Below are 17,839 nucleotides of genomic sequence, written 5' to 3'. Positions count from 1 at the left end.
ATCACAAAATAGTATTCATCCCAAATAAATGAGTGCCGACATTTAAGTACTTGCAATTCCATACAATCAAGCACAACCCACAACCATAATTCTTACACCAAAATTCTCAAGAAAATTTATTATCACAAAACCAAAATCATTGCAGTAATGCGTGACACATTTCTCAAGCTATAGACATCTAATCGACAATCCAACACGTCAAACCATAAAATAGCATGTTATGAACCACATGTCAAAATTTGAGCTCAATCCAACGGTTAATGAGTCGGGAAAGTCAATTTTACTAAAACTGCGTATACCAGAAAAATACACAGTCGCCCAGCGACCCAGGGAACTCGCCCAGCGACTGTGCGACGCATCAGAATACGAGAAATAACGTCAAATATCACAGTTTCATGAATATTTGAACTCCTAACTCAGAAATATACCAAAAACTAACGTTTCCCCCCAATCTTTTCTCATATTTCACAAAACATTAATCGCATAAAATAGAAATAACGTGAAACCCTAGCTTTCCTTACCTAGAAAAGGGCTAATATTGGATTTCGACTCTTAAGCCAGCGAAACCAGTAGCTCCAAAGACAGATCTATGAACTGAAACAGTGGGACGACAAAGGAGACTGGATTCACACAGTGAGTCCCCACATAAACCACGAAAACAACTTAGAAAGGCTAGGTTTGAGAACTAAGTTACGTGAACGGGAGATAGAGGTTGAGCTCACTTGAACTTGGGTAGATCTCCAAATCCTAGCGAAGGTTCTGTGGAGAGAAAATGAGTGAGTTAGGGCACTGATTTTTTAGAATGACTTGCAATTGACCTTGGCTACTTTAGGGGCCTTGGCACCCTATGGGCCATCCCTTTTGGCCCAACAATGTGGCAGCCCTTAACATTAGGGCACTCAATAAAAGTGGGCCTTACAGGTTCAATATTTGTTAAGACACAACTGGCATGTAAGTCCCATTTAATAAAGAAACTTATTTAAATAAAACATGACATAGAATGATATAAAACAACATTGTTATGGAATAAAAATGTCATTCTCTACAGTTGTCCGTAATATTTGGAAAGAAAACTAAGACACACCACGATACCACTAACAAGACGAGATAAAAGTATAACAATATTCAAAATACATGCTCAAGGGACATGATAGTACATGGGTCACAATGCCTTAAAAGAAGACTTGGAGCAAGGGGATTCAACCCAAGATAAGCTATGCAACGAGGTTTCCATCCCTCTGATAATCACGAGGAGTTTCCACATCTGCTCACATCAATAAATTGATGATCATCACAAAAGAGAAAACCATACATAGAACACACAGACAAATAGAAAGGGTAAGCTAGGGTGAAAAAGGTTTTATCATACAATTGCATAAAATTTAAAAGACAAAGATACATAAAACAACCAAGCATGTGATGATAGACAAGCAAGACTCTAAGACTCAATTATCCGGATACATATAATCAGTCGGATTCACTGGATGTTTGCACTTGTGGTGGCCTCTACTGCTCTACAGAGCCATTGCCAATGGGTTTCACCCTACCACGCACAAGATTAGCCTTCAAAAATCTAAGACCATTATTCTGCCAAAGACTAGGGCCTCCTGCTACTCTCACCACTTGAGTCAGTACGTTCTACGTGAGACTAACTAACTCTTTAGACTTTCAGGATATGCAATCCTTACTTGAATCCTTACTAAATTATATAATGATGCACCACCATAAAACCTTCGTGGAATTACGTTCTAACCATGAGGCACCACTATGAGCTCCATCAAAAAGGGTCATGGAATTACGTCCTGACCATGAGACACCACCATTAGATCTTAACAAGAGATTCATGGAATTACGTTCTGATCATGAGGCACCACCATGAGATCTTACCAAGAGATTCAGGGAATTACGTCCTAGACCTTACCAAAATCATGTCTCAAAACCAAACATAAAATTATCATGCATACCAATCTCATGCCCATATTTATAACCAACCATCAAAACATATTCCATACGAGAGATCATACCAAACTCATCAGTTCCAGCCTATACAATTAGAATTCACATGCATATTCACATACTTCGAACTTTAAATAGGGTACTCCCAAACAATCATACAACCAACAATAGAAAATAGGGAAAAGAACACAAATTTCTGCATCAATCTCGCTCAAGCTATGGACCCTCGCTCAAGCGAAAGAGGTCTTTCGCTCAAGCTACAGGTCCTTGCTTAGGCGAGACTGCCACCAGAGAGCACTATAGTGTTCGCGAGTTTTCACTTGGGCGAGACCTCCTCGCTTGAGCGAGACTGCCCTTCGCCCAAAGGTGAGGTCCCTCGCCTGGGCTACAACCAAGTGAACCACAACAGGCTCCCACGAGCTCTCCGCTTGAGCGAGAGCTCGAGTAGGAACCTTGGTCAGTTTCTGCTATTCTCGCCTAAGCGAGGCAAGCTCGCTTATGCAAAAACATCAGATCCCGCCACTATTCAAGCACATATCAATAGGCCCTTCATACCCAACAACATACAGAGGCATTCCATACATTCACAACAGCACACAAGCTATACAAATACGAAACAAAGCTAAAAAATAGGCAGATTTACGGAAAATATGAAAGACCCTAGCTTCCCTTACCTTGAGTGGAGCTAAAAATGTAAGCACAACAGTCCTAGGAGAAGATGGGAGTATGGTAACTCTAACCAGTGCGGGGAACTGGAAAAACAGACGCACAACACCTAGCATAAGGTTTCAAACTTGACCCAAGATAGAATCAAGACACTGGAATGGAAAGGAAAGGGTAAAGTCCAAGTTCAACTTACCCGAAGAAGACTTTTGAGTGAAACAGTGGTTGCTCTGATTGTGCCCTAGCAGAGCTCTACGTTTCAGCTGTGAGAGAGAGAGAGGAGAGTAACAGTTTTGAGCACCCTATGAACTAGCTTTAGACCCAATAGATTAGGACAGACCCTTAAACATCAGGGCAGAATTAAGTGGGCCTTACATGACACATGCATGGGATGTAGAATTTTTTTTCCTGGTTTCTGATAGTGTTATATATATTTGTTTGTAATAGTTATAATATATAAAAATTTATAAATTATCTTCATTTCAGCAGTACAAGTCAAGTCATGATTACAGAGAACATTTTGTAATTTTCTCTACAACTCGAATTCTAAATATGACCAGCCTTTTCTGTTGAAAAGAAAAAGAAAAAACCCTTTAGTAAAAGAAAAGCATCAGTTCTCTTTACTAAAATAATTGAAAAAGTGTGGATCTGATTACTCGTTGTTAGATTTTACTTTGATTGTTAGTTTCTTTGTACAAGTTAAAATTATATTGTAAAATAAATTAATAAATATATTTCACAAAATTAATAAAAATAATTTTACAAATATATGAACTAATTTTAATTTATAAACGGATTATTTTTTTAATTCTCAGAATCGCTTTTAAAATGTTTGCGCATAATACCAATATAAAGGGAAACGCATTAAGAATGGCCGACAAAACTTTCAGTTTTATGGGACTTACACTTTCATTTTAGCATGGACACGTTTAACACGTTTTTTTTTTCACACAGAAAAAATTGAGTTAATATTTATTAGAGGTCCATGATATTTTGAATGTTTACGATAAAAGGAAGTTTAAATTAAACAAAATGCTTGAATATATATTTGTTCTATTCTTGTGTATAACTTTATAATTAATAAATCTAACTACAATTTTATATATAATTAAATTAAGGTTAAGTATATTTTTAGTCCCTTAAATTTTTGTAAAAATTGGACTTAGTCGTCTTTCGATAACTCATTCCAACAAACTAGAAAGAGAGTCTAACTCTTGTATACGTCAAAACACATTATCGTTAGGGGTAAAGCTGTCAAAATGGGTTGGAACCTGCAAGCCAACCTAACCCACCATAGGTTTGGGCTAGGTTGGGTTGAAATTTTTTTACAAATTTTAATACGGGTTGATTTTTGACCTGACCCACCTAGAATCCGACTCACCCGGATTGAACTGTAGTGAGCCGAGTTGGCTCACCAACCCGCAAATAAAGGGTCACAAAGTGTTTTTTGTTAAGTTGGACTTTGCATTTAGGTTGTTTTTTTAGCCAACACATAGATAATTTGTATTTTTGTGATTTTGGTTTGTATTTGAATTGTATTTAGATTTTAATTAGAATTATAATTTAGTTTTGACTGAAAAAAATAATAAATTGTATTTTCTTAATTATGTGAGTCTATGAACCAACCCGTTTAACCTACCAACCCATGGTGGGTCGAGCCAGGTTCGAATTTGTTTGGCTCGCTAACAAGTGAGCCGGGTTGGGTTGCTCACTAAGTGATCAACCCATGGTGGGTCGAGCTGGGTCAGGTCGGGTTACCCGCTTTGACAGCTCTAGTTAGGGATGTCAAAATGGGTCTGCCTGATCCGTTTTGGCCCACCAAAAACTGGTCGGGTCGGGTTGGTCCACCACAACGAAACAAGTTGGATACTACAACCCGTCCTGCCCTTAGGGTGAGTCGGCGGGCTGGCCTGCCACTTTTGTTTTTTAATTTTTTTTTTATTATTTTTTAATTTTCTTTTAACTTTTTTTAAATTTCTATTTATAAATTATATTTTATATATATATATATATATATATATATATATATAAATTAGTTTATATAATATATAATTTTTTTTTAATTTTTAAACATAAAAAATAAAAAAAAATGGTTTAACGAGTTAGGCGGGCCGAACCACAGCGGGTTGACAAGTTGGAAATTCCAACCCGACCTATCCTTTTCTTGGCTGAAGCAGGGACTTTGGAATGGAGGTTCAATTTGTGTTGGCAGCTACACAAGCAAGGTGAATTTTCTCTTTGGATAATAATTAACTTGTGTTTATTCGTGAATGGTTGATACATTTACATTACTAATTAGTTTTTCCTTTGGATTGATGCCAATTTTATAAACTTAATGTTTATATGGTTGATTCATATATCTTCATCATTTATTGACTAGTTTTAACTTTGGATTGATGTAAATTTTATAAACCGTTTACTTTAAAATTTGTAGTGACTTCAAGACACCACAATTTACCAAAAATTGGACATGTTTGGATCGAAAATGGAAGGTGACCTAAACAATAAAACGATACTTGAATGCTTCACATTACTTTGAGAGAGTGTTATAAGCATTGTATAATAACTTCAATAAAAAAGACTTAATTTAGTTGAGATTTCCTATGTTTAATGTTGACTCTTAAAAGAGGAAAATGTAAAAAAATAATCCTTGAGCAATTCCTTGTATTATGTTGAAGCACTTATTCCAATCCAATAATTTGGTTCTTGTACAATCTTTTTTCATCATACAGTAGTGATGTGCGTTAGAATGTATCGTATACAAATATAAAATGCAAAGTTGTTTTTCTTGATGATGTTCTACCTAGGAAAACATGATTAATTATAGTAAATCTATCATAAAAAACAATTTTAATTTAGAAAGACTAATGTTCATCTATGTGTTTGGATAGTTGCATAATAACGAAAACAAATTCTCTGTTTGACATCAAAAACAACACCTAATTAGATAATTATTAACATATTTCTCACCGAAAAGATAGAAATCCAAGCTTTTGTTGGGCATATACTCGTAAATTAGAATCTTCTCTTTTTCATGAATGCAGCAACCAAGTAGTTGAACAAGATTAATGTGCTGAAGTTCACATATAATTCGTTTCTAAACTCCACAATTCCTTGTGCAAAACTTCTTGAAAGTCTTTTTATGGCATATCATTAGAGAGTGTGCGTCTCGTCCCTTCCATCTAATTCTCTTGTGTGCGTGAATGTTTTTTCCAGCAAAGTGGTATCCAAGCTTTACACTCTGAGTACCGAGTGCGAGAAAGAAAGGAGAGAGAGTAAAACTGTGTGAGAAAGGAAGAAAGGAATGCGTCTCGGTGAGAGATGTTGTTAATGGTATGGTGATGCCCCAATTGAAGACGAAAACTACTTATGATAATTGGTGTTTACAAATGAAGATCCTTCTGAGATCCCAAGACATTTGGGATACAGTGGATGTAAGACCCGAGAAATTAAATAAATAAATATTTATTTAATATAAATGCGGGTAATGAGATCTTTATAATATTTAATGCGGAAAGTTATGATAAGGAACAATACTAGTTCAAATGGTTGAGAGAATATTTGATTATGTTGAGAGGACTTGGCTTGATAATGGCACTTGAATGGCCATCACTCAATGTATTAGTTAATTTTTGTTATTTTAATTTAATGGGTTTTATTAGGCTGAAAAAAGGAATGATAGAGAATTGGTTTAGTGAGTTGAGAGAGCTTGAACTGTGGATGTGAGGACTGAGTGTAGAGCACCAAAAAGAGAGAATTCTAAAGAGGCTAGGAGGTATATTGAAGCTAGGCCAATTTATTGAGTGTAGAGCATCAAAAAGGGAGAATTATGAAGAGGCTAGGAGGTATATTGAAGCTAGGCAAATTTTCCGTGCGAGAAGAACTTTATGATTTTGCAAATTGAGTAAGGAATCCAGGTTAAGGGAGCTGAACCCATGTTTGATTATATTTACAGTAAATTCTTGATTGGATGATCTGCTTATGTGTAATTGTTCTTCCTGTATGAATTTTGTTCACGTTTCTATATTTTTTTTGTCCAGAAACTGCTTGATATGAACTTACTGTCAAGCGACACATAAGAAATAACCCAATTTATGGGTTTTGGAAAGAACCACTTGACGGTTACGAATGTCCGCCAGGCGACACATGCAGTTTTGGTTCGTTTTGAGTTTTATGCATTCTAGAGTAATTTTGATAGGGGGAAAATGATCCTTAGTGTTGAGTTGAATGTTGAATGTTATGAATTGTGGAGTTGTACTGTGTTTTAAGCTATTGGATGAATAAATGTGTGTATGATCATGAAGGCATGTTAGGGTTTGGGAAAAGTTAGGGATTTTTAGTCTAGGGAATAATTGTGGTATAAAATGTGATGAAACCATGTAAGATTGAATTATGATGGATAATATGTGCAAGTAAAACACCTGACTTGAGACTTTGGGATGGGAATTGGTGAAAGGAAGGGTAATTGGGGTGTTAGGGTTCAAACATGTGTTGAATAATTTTGGGTAATTCCCAGAATGGGATGCACTGTCTAGAGGCACCCAGTTTACCAGTAGGCGCCATCGCAGTGAAGGCTGCAATGTGTGATTTGCAATGAAAATGCTACAGGACTGAAATATTGTTAGTGGTTACTTGATTCTACGTTGGGATAATGAGATAATAGGTAAAGCATATAATAGTTTTGAGTTAATATATGAAAGGTGGTGTGTATTGGTGTCAACCCAATTTAGTAAATAACTCACTGAGATAATTCTATTTCCAACGAAGTAGTAATTTCTACTGTAGAAGCGGTACATAGCCCCGCAGAAGATAAATTTTCGTTTAGCATCTCTCTTTGAACATAAAATGCTGGTCTTTTAGGTAAAGACACTCTTTCACTCTTGTTTGTCAACATTGATATAACATCAGACATTGTAGGTCTATCATTTGCATAATGTTCAACACATAGAAGACCGGCATGAATACACCTCTGCACATCATCAGAATCTAATGACTCCATTAATGATGGATCCACTGATTCAACACACTTGTCATCTTTCCATAATTCCCATACCTGTAAGTATTTTAGAAATTAGACATAGACTATCATGCCAAAAAACAAAACTCATCATGCTAAAAAGAAATCTCACTATAGTTTATTTTACATACGTGTCCAATTAAATTTATTGGGTGATCATCATCATAAAAACTAGTGTTTTTCCGTCCACAAACGATCTCAAGCATCAACACTCCAAAACTGTACACATCAGACTTTGTAGAAAAAACTCCTTCCATAGCATATTCCGGAGACATATAACCGCTGCAAGAAGTATTGCATGCAAAATAAATTTTACTTATACATTAATACAAAATAAATGTAACAAAGAGTTCAGCAAACTCACTATGTCCCAACAACCCTGTTGGTATTTGATACGGAGTCTTGTTGGGTAAACATTCTAGCCATTCCAAAATCTGAAATTTTTGGATTCATGTTCTCGTCAAGAAGTATATTACTTGCTTTCAAGTCTCTGTGAATGACTTTAAGTCTTGAGTACTTGTGAAGATATAATAATCCTTGAGAAATTCCTTGTATTATGTTGAAACGCTTATTCCAATCTAGTAATTTGCTTCTTGTACAGTCTTCTCCATGGTTATACAGTAGTGATAGTGGTATGCATTAGAATGTATAGTATACAAATGTAAAAAGCAAAAGTAACTTTTCTTCATGATGTTCTACCTAGGAAAACATAAGTAATTATAGTAAATCTATCATAAAAAACAGTTGCAGTTGAGAAAACTCAATCTTATAACCTACATGTGTTTGGATAGCTGCGTAATAATGATAATAAATTTTATCTGTTTGACATCCAAAACAACATATAATTAGATAATGATTAACACATTCCTCACCGAAAAGATAGAAATCCAAGCTTTTGTTGGGCATATACTCGTAAATTAGAATCTTCTCTTCTTCATGAATGCAGCAACCAAGTAGTTGAACAAGATTCATGTGCTGAAGTTCACATATTAGTGTTACTTCGTTTTTAAACTCCACAATTCCCTGTGTCGAACTTTTTGAAAGCCTTTTTATAGCAACCTCCTCTCCTGTTGGCAAAGTTCCCTAATAAAATGAAATCAATAAGGTCATGAGTACTCAAAACAAAGCTATCAATACATAAACTTATGCAATTTCAATTAATCACCTTATAAACTGGTCCAAAACCTCCCTGTCCTAACTTATTTTCGGATGAAAACCCATTTGTGGCTTCCACAACTAATGTATAATCGAACACTTTCAAACCGTGTCCCTTTTTAAAATCATTTCCAAAATCATCGATTTCGGATAATTTCATCGCCATTTCTTTCCGTTTCTTCTCTGTTCAGATGAAAATGAGGAATATCAAAATATAGAAAAATGATTAAAAGGTTGTTTTAAACAATGAGTTTGAATCCAACTACCTTGAAGCACATGTTTTCGTTTCTTTATGGCTACGAACAGAATGGATGCGCATATTAGCAGTATAGTGGCTGCTATTACTGTACTTATCCATATCCAACTTTTTTTACCTGCATACAATAATTACAAATCTTCAATTATAATTTTTCGAAGCCGTTGTTAATCGTTTCAGTAAAAGGACTATACTGTGTTTCTATTCGGAGATCACTGTCGACATAAGATAAAATTTTCATCAAAAAAAAATATGCCAGAGAACTATTCACAGTCTATGCAATTTAGAGTACCATTGGAATCTTTTAATAGTTAGATGAAAGGAGAGAGACGAAAAATTCATGAGTTCGATTTTTCAACTAACAATTAAAAAAGAAAAACTAAACAACTAATATTTGAGAATAAACAAAATTAACTTCGAATTAGACCTACCGTGATGATGAGGGGTTATTATCTTCCCTTTGGTCTCCAGTATGTAAACGTCTTCACCCGAAGTAGTGCCGTCAACTATAATATCTTTGGATGAATTCCAATGATAGAAATCACATCCAATTCCATCATCAGAAAGTTCTCTGAATCCATTGCAATTACAATCGCTCCAGCAAGCAGCCTCACAATCACTGTGAATAATATTCTGATTGAATTCAAAGGTTTGATTTTCATAATTAGAGAAAAGAATCTTTTTGGTGAAGACATCACCAGGACTCCTGCACTTAGGTATATCCTGCCATCTTTGGCACCCTCCTTCTGTGTTATATCCATAACACAGATCAGCCCTTGCAACATATCCCTCTTTGTTGTTGTAAGATAACCTCCCATTGGGGTGAAGATGTTGAAGCACAAAGTTGCCTGTGTCCAACAAAGTGGCCACAGTGTTGTTGATAGGTTGAGGAGGAGAATACAGAATTATTGGTTTCTTCACAGATTCAGATTCTATTTTCAGCACGCCTGAGAAGTTTAGGGATAGAACTGCGTCATCATTGATAGGTTGTTCCCTATTACCCTTCCAAACTATCTGATTCTCATATGCACTTTGGACTGTCAAGTAAGTAAAATCTCCATCCGCAATTCCAATCGTATAAAATCTGAGAAAATATTTGCGACTCTTTGAATATAGTGATGGTGAGGAAGAATTCAGTGTATCACCGGGCTTTAAACTGTCATGTGCTGCGTGAACATGAACACAAGAACTCCAGCACAACCACAAGTGCATGAAAGGAAGCAGTAGTTTCTGTAAGATAAGCCTCATAGGATGCTTCAAGTATTGAAAGGCTAATCTGTAAGAGGGTGCTTTGCGAAGGAATGAGAGAGTCATACTATATATGTGGGTAAGTTGAAATAGTATGCATGTATTTTTTAAGTCTAATTTTTTGTTATACTGCTGCCACTTAAATTAAACATATATATGATCAAATATGTGAACTGATACTTGTAAAATGAAAAACCTTTTAGTATTTTTTAAGAGTATTATACAAATAAGGAGTGAAGCATTGGAATGATGGTGACGTCTATTTTTTATTAGGAATCAGTAAAAACCTTTTTATCATATTTATTTTTGTTGCAAAATCTTTTATATTATATTTTTTTGGAAGATCTTATCTTAATCATTTTCGTTGTAAAAAACTCTTTGTCAATGTATCAGAAAGCAAACCTTATAAAACCTAATGTGAAGTGAGGTTATCGTATTGATTTTATGAAAGTAATTACAACGCTATTTCAACAGAATATATATATTGAAATACATATCTAAAAACTTTAAATATAACAGACGAATACATTAAAGAGTTATAACAGTATAAAAAATATATAAATTATAGGTTCAATATTTGTTAAGACAGAAGTGGCACATGCATGGGATGTAGAATTTTTTTTTCCTGGTTTCTTATAGTGTTATATATATTTGTTTATAATAGTTATAATATATAAAAATTTATAAATTATCTTCATTTCAGCAATACAAGTCAAGTCATTACAGAGAACATTTTGGAATTTTCTCTACAACTCGAATTTTAAATATGACCAGCCTTTTCTGTTGAAAAGAAAAAGAAAAGACCCTTTAGTAAAAGAAAAGCATCAGTTCTCTTTACTAAAATAATTGAAAAAGTGTGGATAAGCTGATTACTCGTTGTTAGATTCTACTTTGATTGTTAGTTTCTTTGTACAAGTTAAAATTATATTGTAAAATAACTTAATAAATATATTTCACAAAATTAATAAAAATAATTTTACAAACATATAAACTAATTTTAATTTATAAACGAATTATTTTTTTAAATTCTCAGAATCGCTTTTAAAATGTTTGCGCATAATACCAATATAAAGGGAAAAGCATTAAGAATGGCCGACAAAACTTTTAGTTTTATGGGACTTACGCTTTCATTTTAGCATGGACACGTTTAACACTTTTTTTTTTTCACACAGAAAAAATTGAGTTAATATTTATTAGAGGTCCATGATAGTTTGAATGTTTACGATAAAAGGAAGTTTAAATTAAACAAAATGGTTGAATATATATTTCCTCTATTATTGTGTATAACTTTATAAATGTGTAATTTTAGTGTTAATAAATCTAACTACAATTTTTTATTGATTATTGACATATATAATTAAATTAGGTTATAAATATGATTTTAGTCCCTTAATTTTTTTAGAAATAATTGGACTTAGTCCTCCTTCGATAACTCATTCCAACAAACTAGAAAGAGAGCCTAACTCTTGTACACGTCAAAACACATTATCGTTAGGAGTATAATTGTCAAAATGAGTTAGGACCCGCGAGCCAACCTGGGCCATCACGGATTTGGACCGGGTTGGGTTGAAATTTTTTTTACAAATTTTAATACGGGTTGATTTTTGACCTGACCTACCTAGAACTTGGCTCACCTGGATTGAACCCGTGGTGAGCCGAGTTGGCTCACCAACCCGCAAATGAAGGGTCACAAAGTGTTTTTTGTTATGTTAGGCTTTGCATTTGGGTCAGATTAGGTTGCTTTTTTAGTCAACACATAAATAATTTGTATTTTTATGATTTTGGTTTGTATTTAGATTGTATTAAAGTTTATTTAGATTTTAATTAGAAACATAATTTAGTTTTGACAGAAAAAAATAATAAATTGTATTTTTTTAATTATGTGAGCTTGTGAGCCAACTCGTTTAACCCACCAACCCATGGTGGGTCGGACCGAGTTCGAATTTGTTTGGCTCGCTAATAAGTGAGCCGGGTTGGGTTGGCTCACTAAATGATTAACCCGCGGTGGATTGAGCTGGGCAAGGTCAGGTTACCCGTTTTGGCAGCTCTAGTTATGGGTGTCAAAACGGGTTTGTCTGACCTGTTTTGGCCTACCAAAAAATGGTTGGGTCGGGTTTACCCACCACAATGAAACGGGTTGGATACTACAACTCATCCCGCCTCAACGTAGGTCGATGGACTGGCCCGCCACTTTTGTCTTTTAATTTTTAATTTTTATTATTTTTTTAATTTTCTTTTTTAATTTTTGTTTATAAATTAGGTATATATATATATATATATATATATATATATATATTAGTTTATATAATATATAATTTTTTTTTAATTTTTAAACAAAAAAAATATAAAAAAACGGTTTAGCGGGTAAGGCGGACCGAGTTATAGCGGGTTGACAAGTTAGAAATTCCAATATGGCCCGTTCTTTTCTTGACGGGTCTGACCCGCTTTGACATGCCTAATTATCGTCTCTAGTGAGCTAAAAACATGATTTGTTAATCACTCAAACTTTGAATTTGGATAAGTCATGAGTGGCTTGTGAAAAGAATACATGGTTGAGTCACATATGGCATAAAAAAAATACTTGAATAAATTCTGCCATAAGCAGTTAGGAGCCAAAAGAATACTCAAGTCAATCCAAAAATGACTTGGGTAGCTAAAATATTGAATATGAGGTGCCTAAATGAGTTGGTTTTTGAATAGCGTTTTAAATGTATATTATTTGATTTTTGATGTCGCTTTTCACTTTGAATCAGGTGTTCCTGTGATTGAAATGACTGAGTGTGAGTGTTAGGCTGAAACAGGTGAATTTTCTCTTTGGATAATAATTAACTTGTGTTTATTCGTGAATGGTCGATACATTTACATTACTGATTAGTTTTTCCTTTGGATTGATGCCAATTTTATAAACTTAACGTTTATACATGAATGGTTGATTCATATATCTTCATCATTTATTGATAAGTTTTAGCTCTGGATCGATGTAAATTTTATAAACTTTTTACTTTAAAATTTGTAGTGACTTCAAGACACCAAAATTTACCAAAAATTGAACATGTTTGGATCGAAAATGGAAGGTGACCTAAACAATAAAACGATACTTGAATGCTTCACATTACTTTGAGAGAGTGTTATAAGCATTGTATAATAACTTCAATAAAAAAGACTTAAATTAGTTGAGATTTCCTATGTTTAATGTTGACTCTTAAAAGAGGAAAATGTAAAAAAAAAAAAAAAAAAAAAAAAAAAAAAAAAAAAAAAGTTGTTTTAGCCTTTAAGTCTTGAGTACCTTCCCTCATCAGAAATCTGAATAACTATAAGAAGCCACCTTCCATGCTCTAGAAATCTTGCTTCTTGCTTCTTTCAACTTGCAACCCATTTTTCTATGCAATTGCACGCCATAAAAAATATATATATATATATATATATATATATATATATATATATATATATATATATATATATATATATATATATATATATAATGCTATGGAGGTTGACCAAGTCTAAGCTTCATATAGGGAATTGGTGTAGAAACTGAAACCCCTTTGTCTTAAATCTTGTCCAAACAGAAGCCGAGGATCCCTTTGGTTCTCTACACACAAAAACCTCACTGTATTGTATATGTGAATGTGATTTTGCACCACAATCGTGTGAGGGAAAATATAATTGGTGGTAGTAGTTGTACATGTAATTTATTGCCTAATATGAATCTTTTCTTTTGAGTATTTGTTATAATGTGTGTCTAAGTTGTTTCAATCGTCTACCATAATGCCATAACCTGTCGATTATAGTGTTGTTGTTGCATTTAAAAGCTCTTTGTATTTGTTGAAAATGAGACTTTAAATGTGAACTTATATGAGATCTGTGGTACAGAGAAAGAAAATATTTACCAACTAAATATACTACTTGTAAAATGAAACAACCTTTTTCAAAATATAAAATCAGTTTTAAAAAATAAATAAGTACAAATATTAACTTTTATTAGGGGTTATATACGGATAGAAAAATTTGATGGTGTTCGTATAGAATTTTTCGTTTTTTATAATAGTTACAATAATATACATTTATAAATTAGCTTGGTTTCAGCAATGTAAGTCGAGATAACAGAACATTTTAGAATTAATGTTTGCAACTCGTATTCTAAGTATGACCAGTCTTTTTTTTTATTGGAAAGAAAAAGAGAAGACCTTTAGTAAAAGAAGAAAAGTATCAGTTATCTTTACTGAAATAATTGATAAAATATCCGATATTTCACCAAAAAAATATGTTTTATTAATAAATAATTTTAATGATCAAAAAGTTGTTAATTATTATAATAATTAATTTAGATACTAATTTACAAAATAAAAGTTATTGGTAACTAAAATAGTCACTATTGCGAAAAAAGAGTTATAATTTATTTCTAAATCGATTTCTAAAATTTATCGACTAATATTTTAACTATCAAAGGAAATTTATTACTGATAATGTTAATTTTTACCATTATTCTAGCTATATTTCATTAGCAAAATCATCTCTTCCAAAGCTTTTAACCTATTTAATCCTCAATTTTACCTTACTTTTGTAAATAAATACATTTTGGGTTACATCTATCTAAATATACCATTAATCCTCATTTTTTGTGTCCTTTTTGTAGATGGGAAGCTTTGTCCAAAAATCCAGATTAATGAGTGACCCGGAATAGCAAGGAGAAGAAGAAAAATGTCAACAGGAAGCGCCTGGCGACACGAAGCAGGCGCCAGGCGGAACAGACCGCCAGTCAAGCACCAACCAAGCGCTAGCCAGGCGCCCCTGTTACGAACCGCCTGGCGGTAACTGGACACCGCCGGGCGGTAGCTGCCAGTTTTGCCCACTGTTTGCTCGATACCGCCTGGCGGTGAGACCCTTCCGCCAGGCGCCAGTGTTCGCTGATGTGGCAAGTTGGCTCCTTTTCTTCTGTTTTCGCGAGGGGAAAAGGATCTTGGACATTTTGGAGCTCGAACAACACGTCTTGGAGCGCTTGGAGGAGTGCTAGGGCTTGTGGGAACAGCTCCATCTTCCTCTTTGTGTCTCCTTCCTCTTCCATTTCCATTTTGTAAGCGTGAGCTCTCCATGACAATGGAGAGCTAAACCCATTTTTGTTGGGGTTAGATGTAGCCACTGAACTCTTATGTATTTTCGAATGGGTTGAATATATATATGCTTCTTCCATTGATTTCTAGTATCTTTGTTTATGCATTTAAAGCTTGCTTTGTTTTACCCATTCATTGCATGATATTTGGGTCATTAGGTATTGGAAAATATCTCTTGAAACCTTGAATTGGAACAAGATACCTAATGGAACTTGTATCTAGGAATGGAACTTGACCCATTAGTTGTCTTAAACCCTAATTTGTAAAGCGGGTTTGTTTATTTAGGGATTCAAGGAATTGACTCTAAATAAGGAAACCTAGGCTCATTCAACTAAGGAATTAGAGTTTGAGTAAACTTGTGGGTTGACATTAGTAATTAATGGAGAAGAGTTTTATTGCTTAATATACATGAGAGTGAAGTAGGTGAAGTCTAACTCCAACAATATCAATCCATTGCATTTCTAGCCTTTACCATTTTCTAGAGTCTTCAAATATCCAAGTTCAATTTTAATTGTTTATGAAATATTTACTTTCTTGCATATAAAAACCCAAATCATGAATTTATTCATTAGTTTAAATTAGTCACTAATTACACAACTATTTAGTATACACGAGTCTCTTGGGAAACGATATCCCGGTCTTACCGGTTACTACTTGCGCGACTTGGTACACTTGCCAAAGTCATAACAATTACTAAACATCAGTGACCAATTTAACAATCAATTATAATTTTTCATTAATAATAGTGACTATTTCTGTAGCCAATAATTTTTTCATTTGTAAATTTGGTATCTAAATTTGTCACAATAATGATTAACAATTTTTTGTCAATAAAATTTGTTGTTAATGAGACATATTTTTTTTAGTGTTCGAAGGTAGTTCTCTTATAAACACTTCTAACTAAAAAGGTCAGTATTTTATAAATAAATTAAAAAATTCAATTTTATAAAATTAATAAAAAATCACTACTAGATATATGAGTTTTAATAACATTTAAAAAATGTTGCTAAAGCCTAAAAAAATGTTACCATTTGCAAAGGTAACATTTATACACATGTTATGTATAGTACATGTTACAAAAAGGCTTTAGCAACATTTTTATCTATATTTAGCATCATTTTAAAAATGTTACTAATTAGTGTCTTTACTAACATTAGAAAAATGTTACAAATTTAGTTTTTTGTAACACTTGGAAAATGTTACCAATACATTTTCTAGCATTTAAAAAAAATGTTACCTCTATATATATTCTAACATTTCAATAAATGTTACCAATAATCTTGTTTTGTAACCATTAAAAAATGTTACAAATTGTCTTTTTGTAACAATTAAAAAATGTTACAAATTATCTTTTTGTAACATTTTAAAATTGTTACTAATTTATCTACTTGCTACACATAAGGAAAATTCAGCAATCTAATCTATTTTGCTATTTATTTTTTATAAAATTATGTTAAAACATAGAAATACTAGTAATGTATCGTATTTCTCAAAAGCAAAGCAAGAGCAACCATGTAATCTGAAACCTCATGTCAAAGCCATGTCAAGTTGAGCCTCAAGTTCACAAGTGCCAAACCAGAACAATTTAAGAAAAACAGATGGCCAACTAACTTTATTAAGGTCATTTTAAATCCTGAACAAATTATCCTTTCAAGTTTGTTTACTTTCATTGTTCCAACCTTTTCAAACACCAACCACTTGCAATCTGCATCAAATGTCTCCCTTTTGTAGTGATATACTATCGTATAGAGGGAGATATGGAGGAAAACGAGGCAAAGCTCCCAATGGCATGTTGAAAGCCCTCTCCAATGCTCTATAAATATTCTCTGCATGCCTAAGCTTTCATCTTTAACCTATCCACCTGAAAAGTTTGAGAATTCAGCTCATGTTAACTGCATATAGAGTGTAAAACAATGGAATACTATCATAGTAACTACTCAACGACAATAATGGTGGTAAAAAAAGAATTCTCTCAACATGATACCTGCCAATATAAAGCGTTTTAATAATGTAAGCACTGAGTAGACCGGCCTGCAAGGTGATATGGACATATCAGACCCTATGATGCACACATGATATATGTATCCACTGCCCAAAACAAGTTCTATGAGCTACATTGATTTAAGAAACGTGTTAATTGCTCAAACTTTTGCATCCTCAATTGCTTTTTAATCATTAACTATACTTGGCTAAATCTGATTCAACAAGGTCTGCAATTTAATAACCTCTCTGGTTTATTGCTTCATAGTGTAATCATATCATGCATACAAAACATTCCCCTGCCTTGATTTGGAAGAAAGCTGCTTCACTGCTATTATTTTCCCATCTGATAAATTTTCCCATCTGATAAATTTCCCTGCATATGGAGCAATGCAATATAGTTGTTGGGTTGGAATGCTGATTTTTCCCTCAAAAGTAATATCTTCAATTAAA

The 17,839-nt window shown here is 33.5% G+C and overlaps 1 protein-coding gene across 1 annotated transcript; it reads right to left on the bottom strand.

The window, feature by feature from the left end:
• Positions 1-7,304: 7,304 nt before the first annotated feature.
• Positions 7,305-10,365, bottom strand: LOC114169229 (cysteine-rich receptor-like protein kinase 19). Its single transcript, XM_028054281.2, has 7 exons — positions 9,479-10,365; positions 9,058-9,165; positions 8,802-8,974; positions 8,509-8,719; positions 8,001-8,238; positions 7,768-7,918; positions 7,305-7,672 (listed from the first exon to the last, which is right to left on the bottom strand). The coding sequence occupies exons 1-7, from the start codon at positions 10,359-10,361 to the stop codon at positions 7,358-7,360; spliced, it is 2,079 nt and encodes a 692-aa protein (XP_027910082.2). The 5' UTR covers positions 10,362-10,365; the 3' UTR covers positions 7,305-7,357.
• Positions 10,366-17,839: the final 7,474 nt, after the last annotated feature.

This window comes from Vigna unguiculata, chromosome 11 (assembly GCF_037176805.1).
Source record: "Vigna unguiculata cultivar grain cowpea cultivar isolate G323 ecotype 2 chromosome 11, ASM3717680v1, whole genome shotgun sequence".
NCBI lineage: Eukaryota > Viridiplantae > Streptophyta > Magnoliopsida > Fabales > Fabaceae > Vigna > Vigna unguiculata.
The sequence above is the reverse complement of the archived record's forward strand: the minus strand, read 5'-3'. Positions and strand labels throughout refer to the sequence as shown.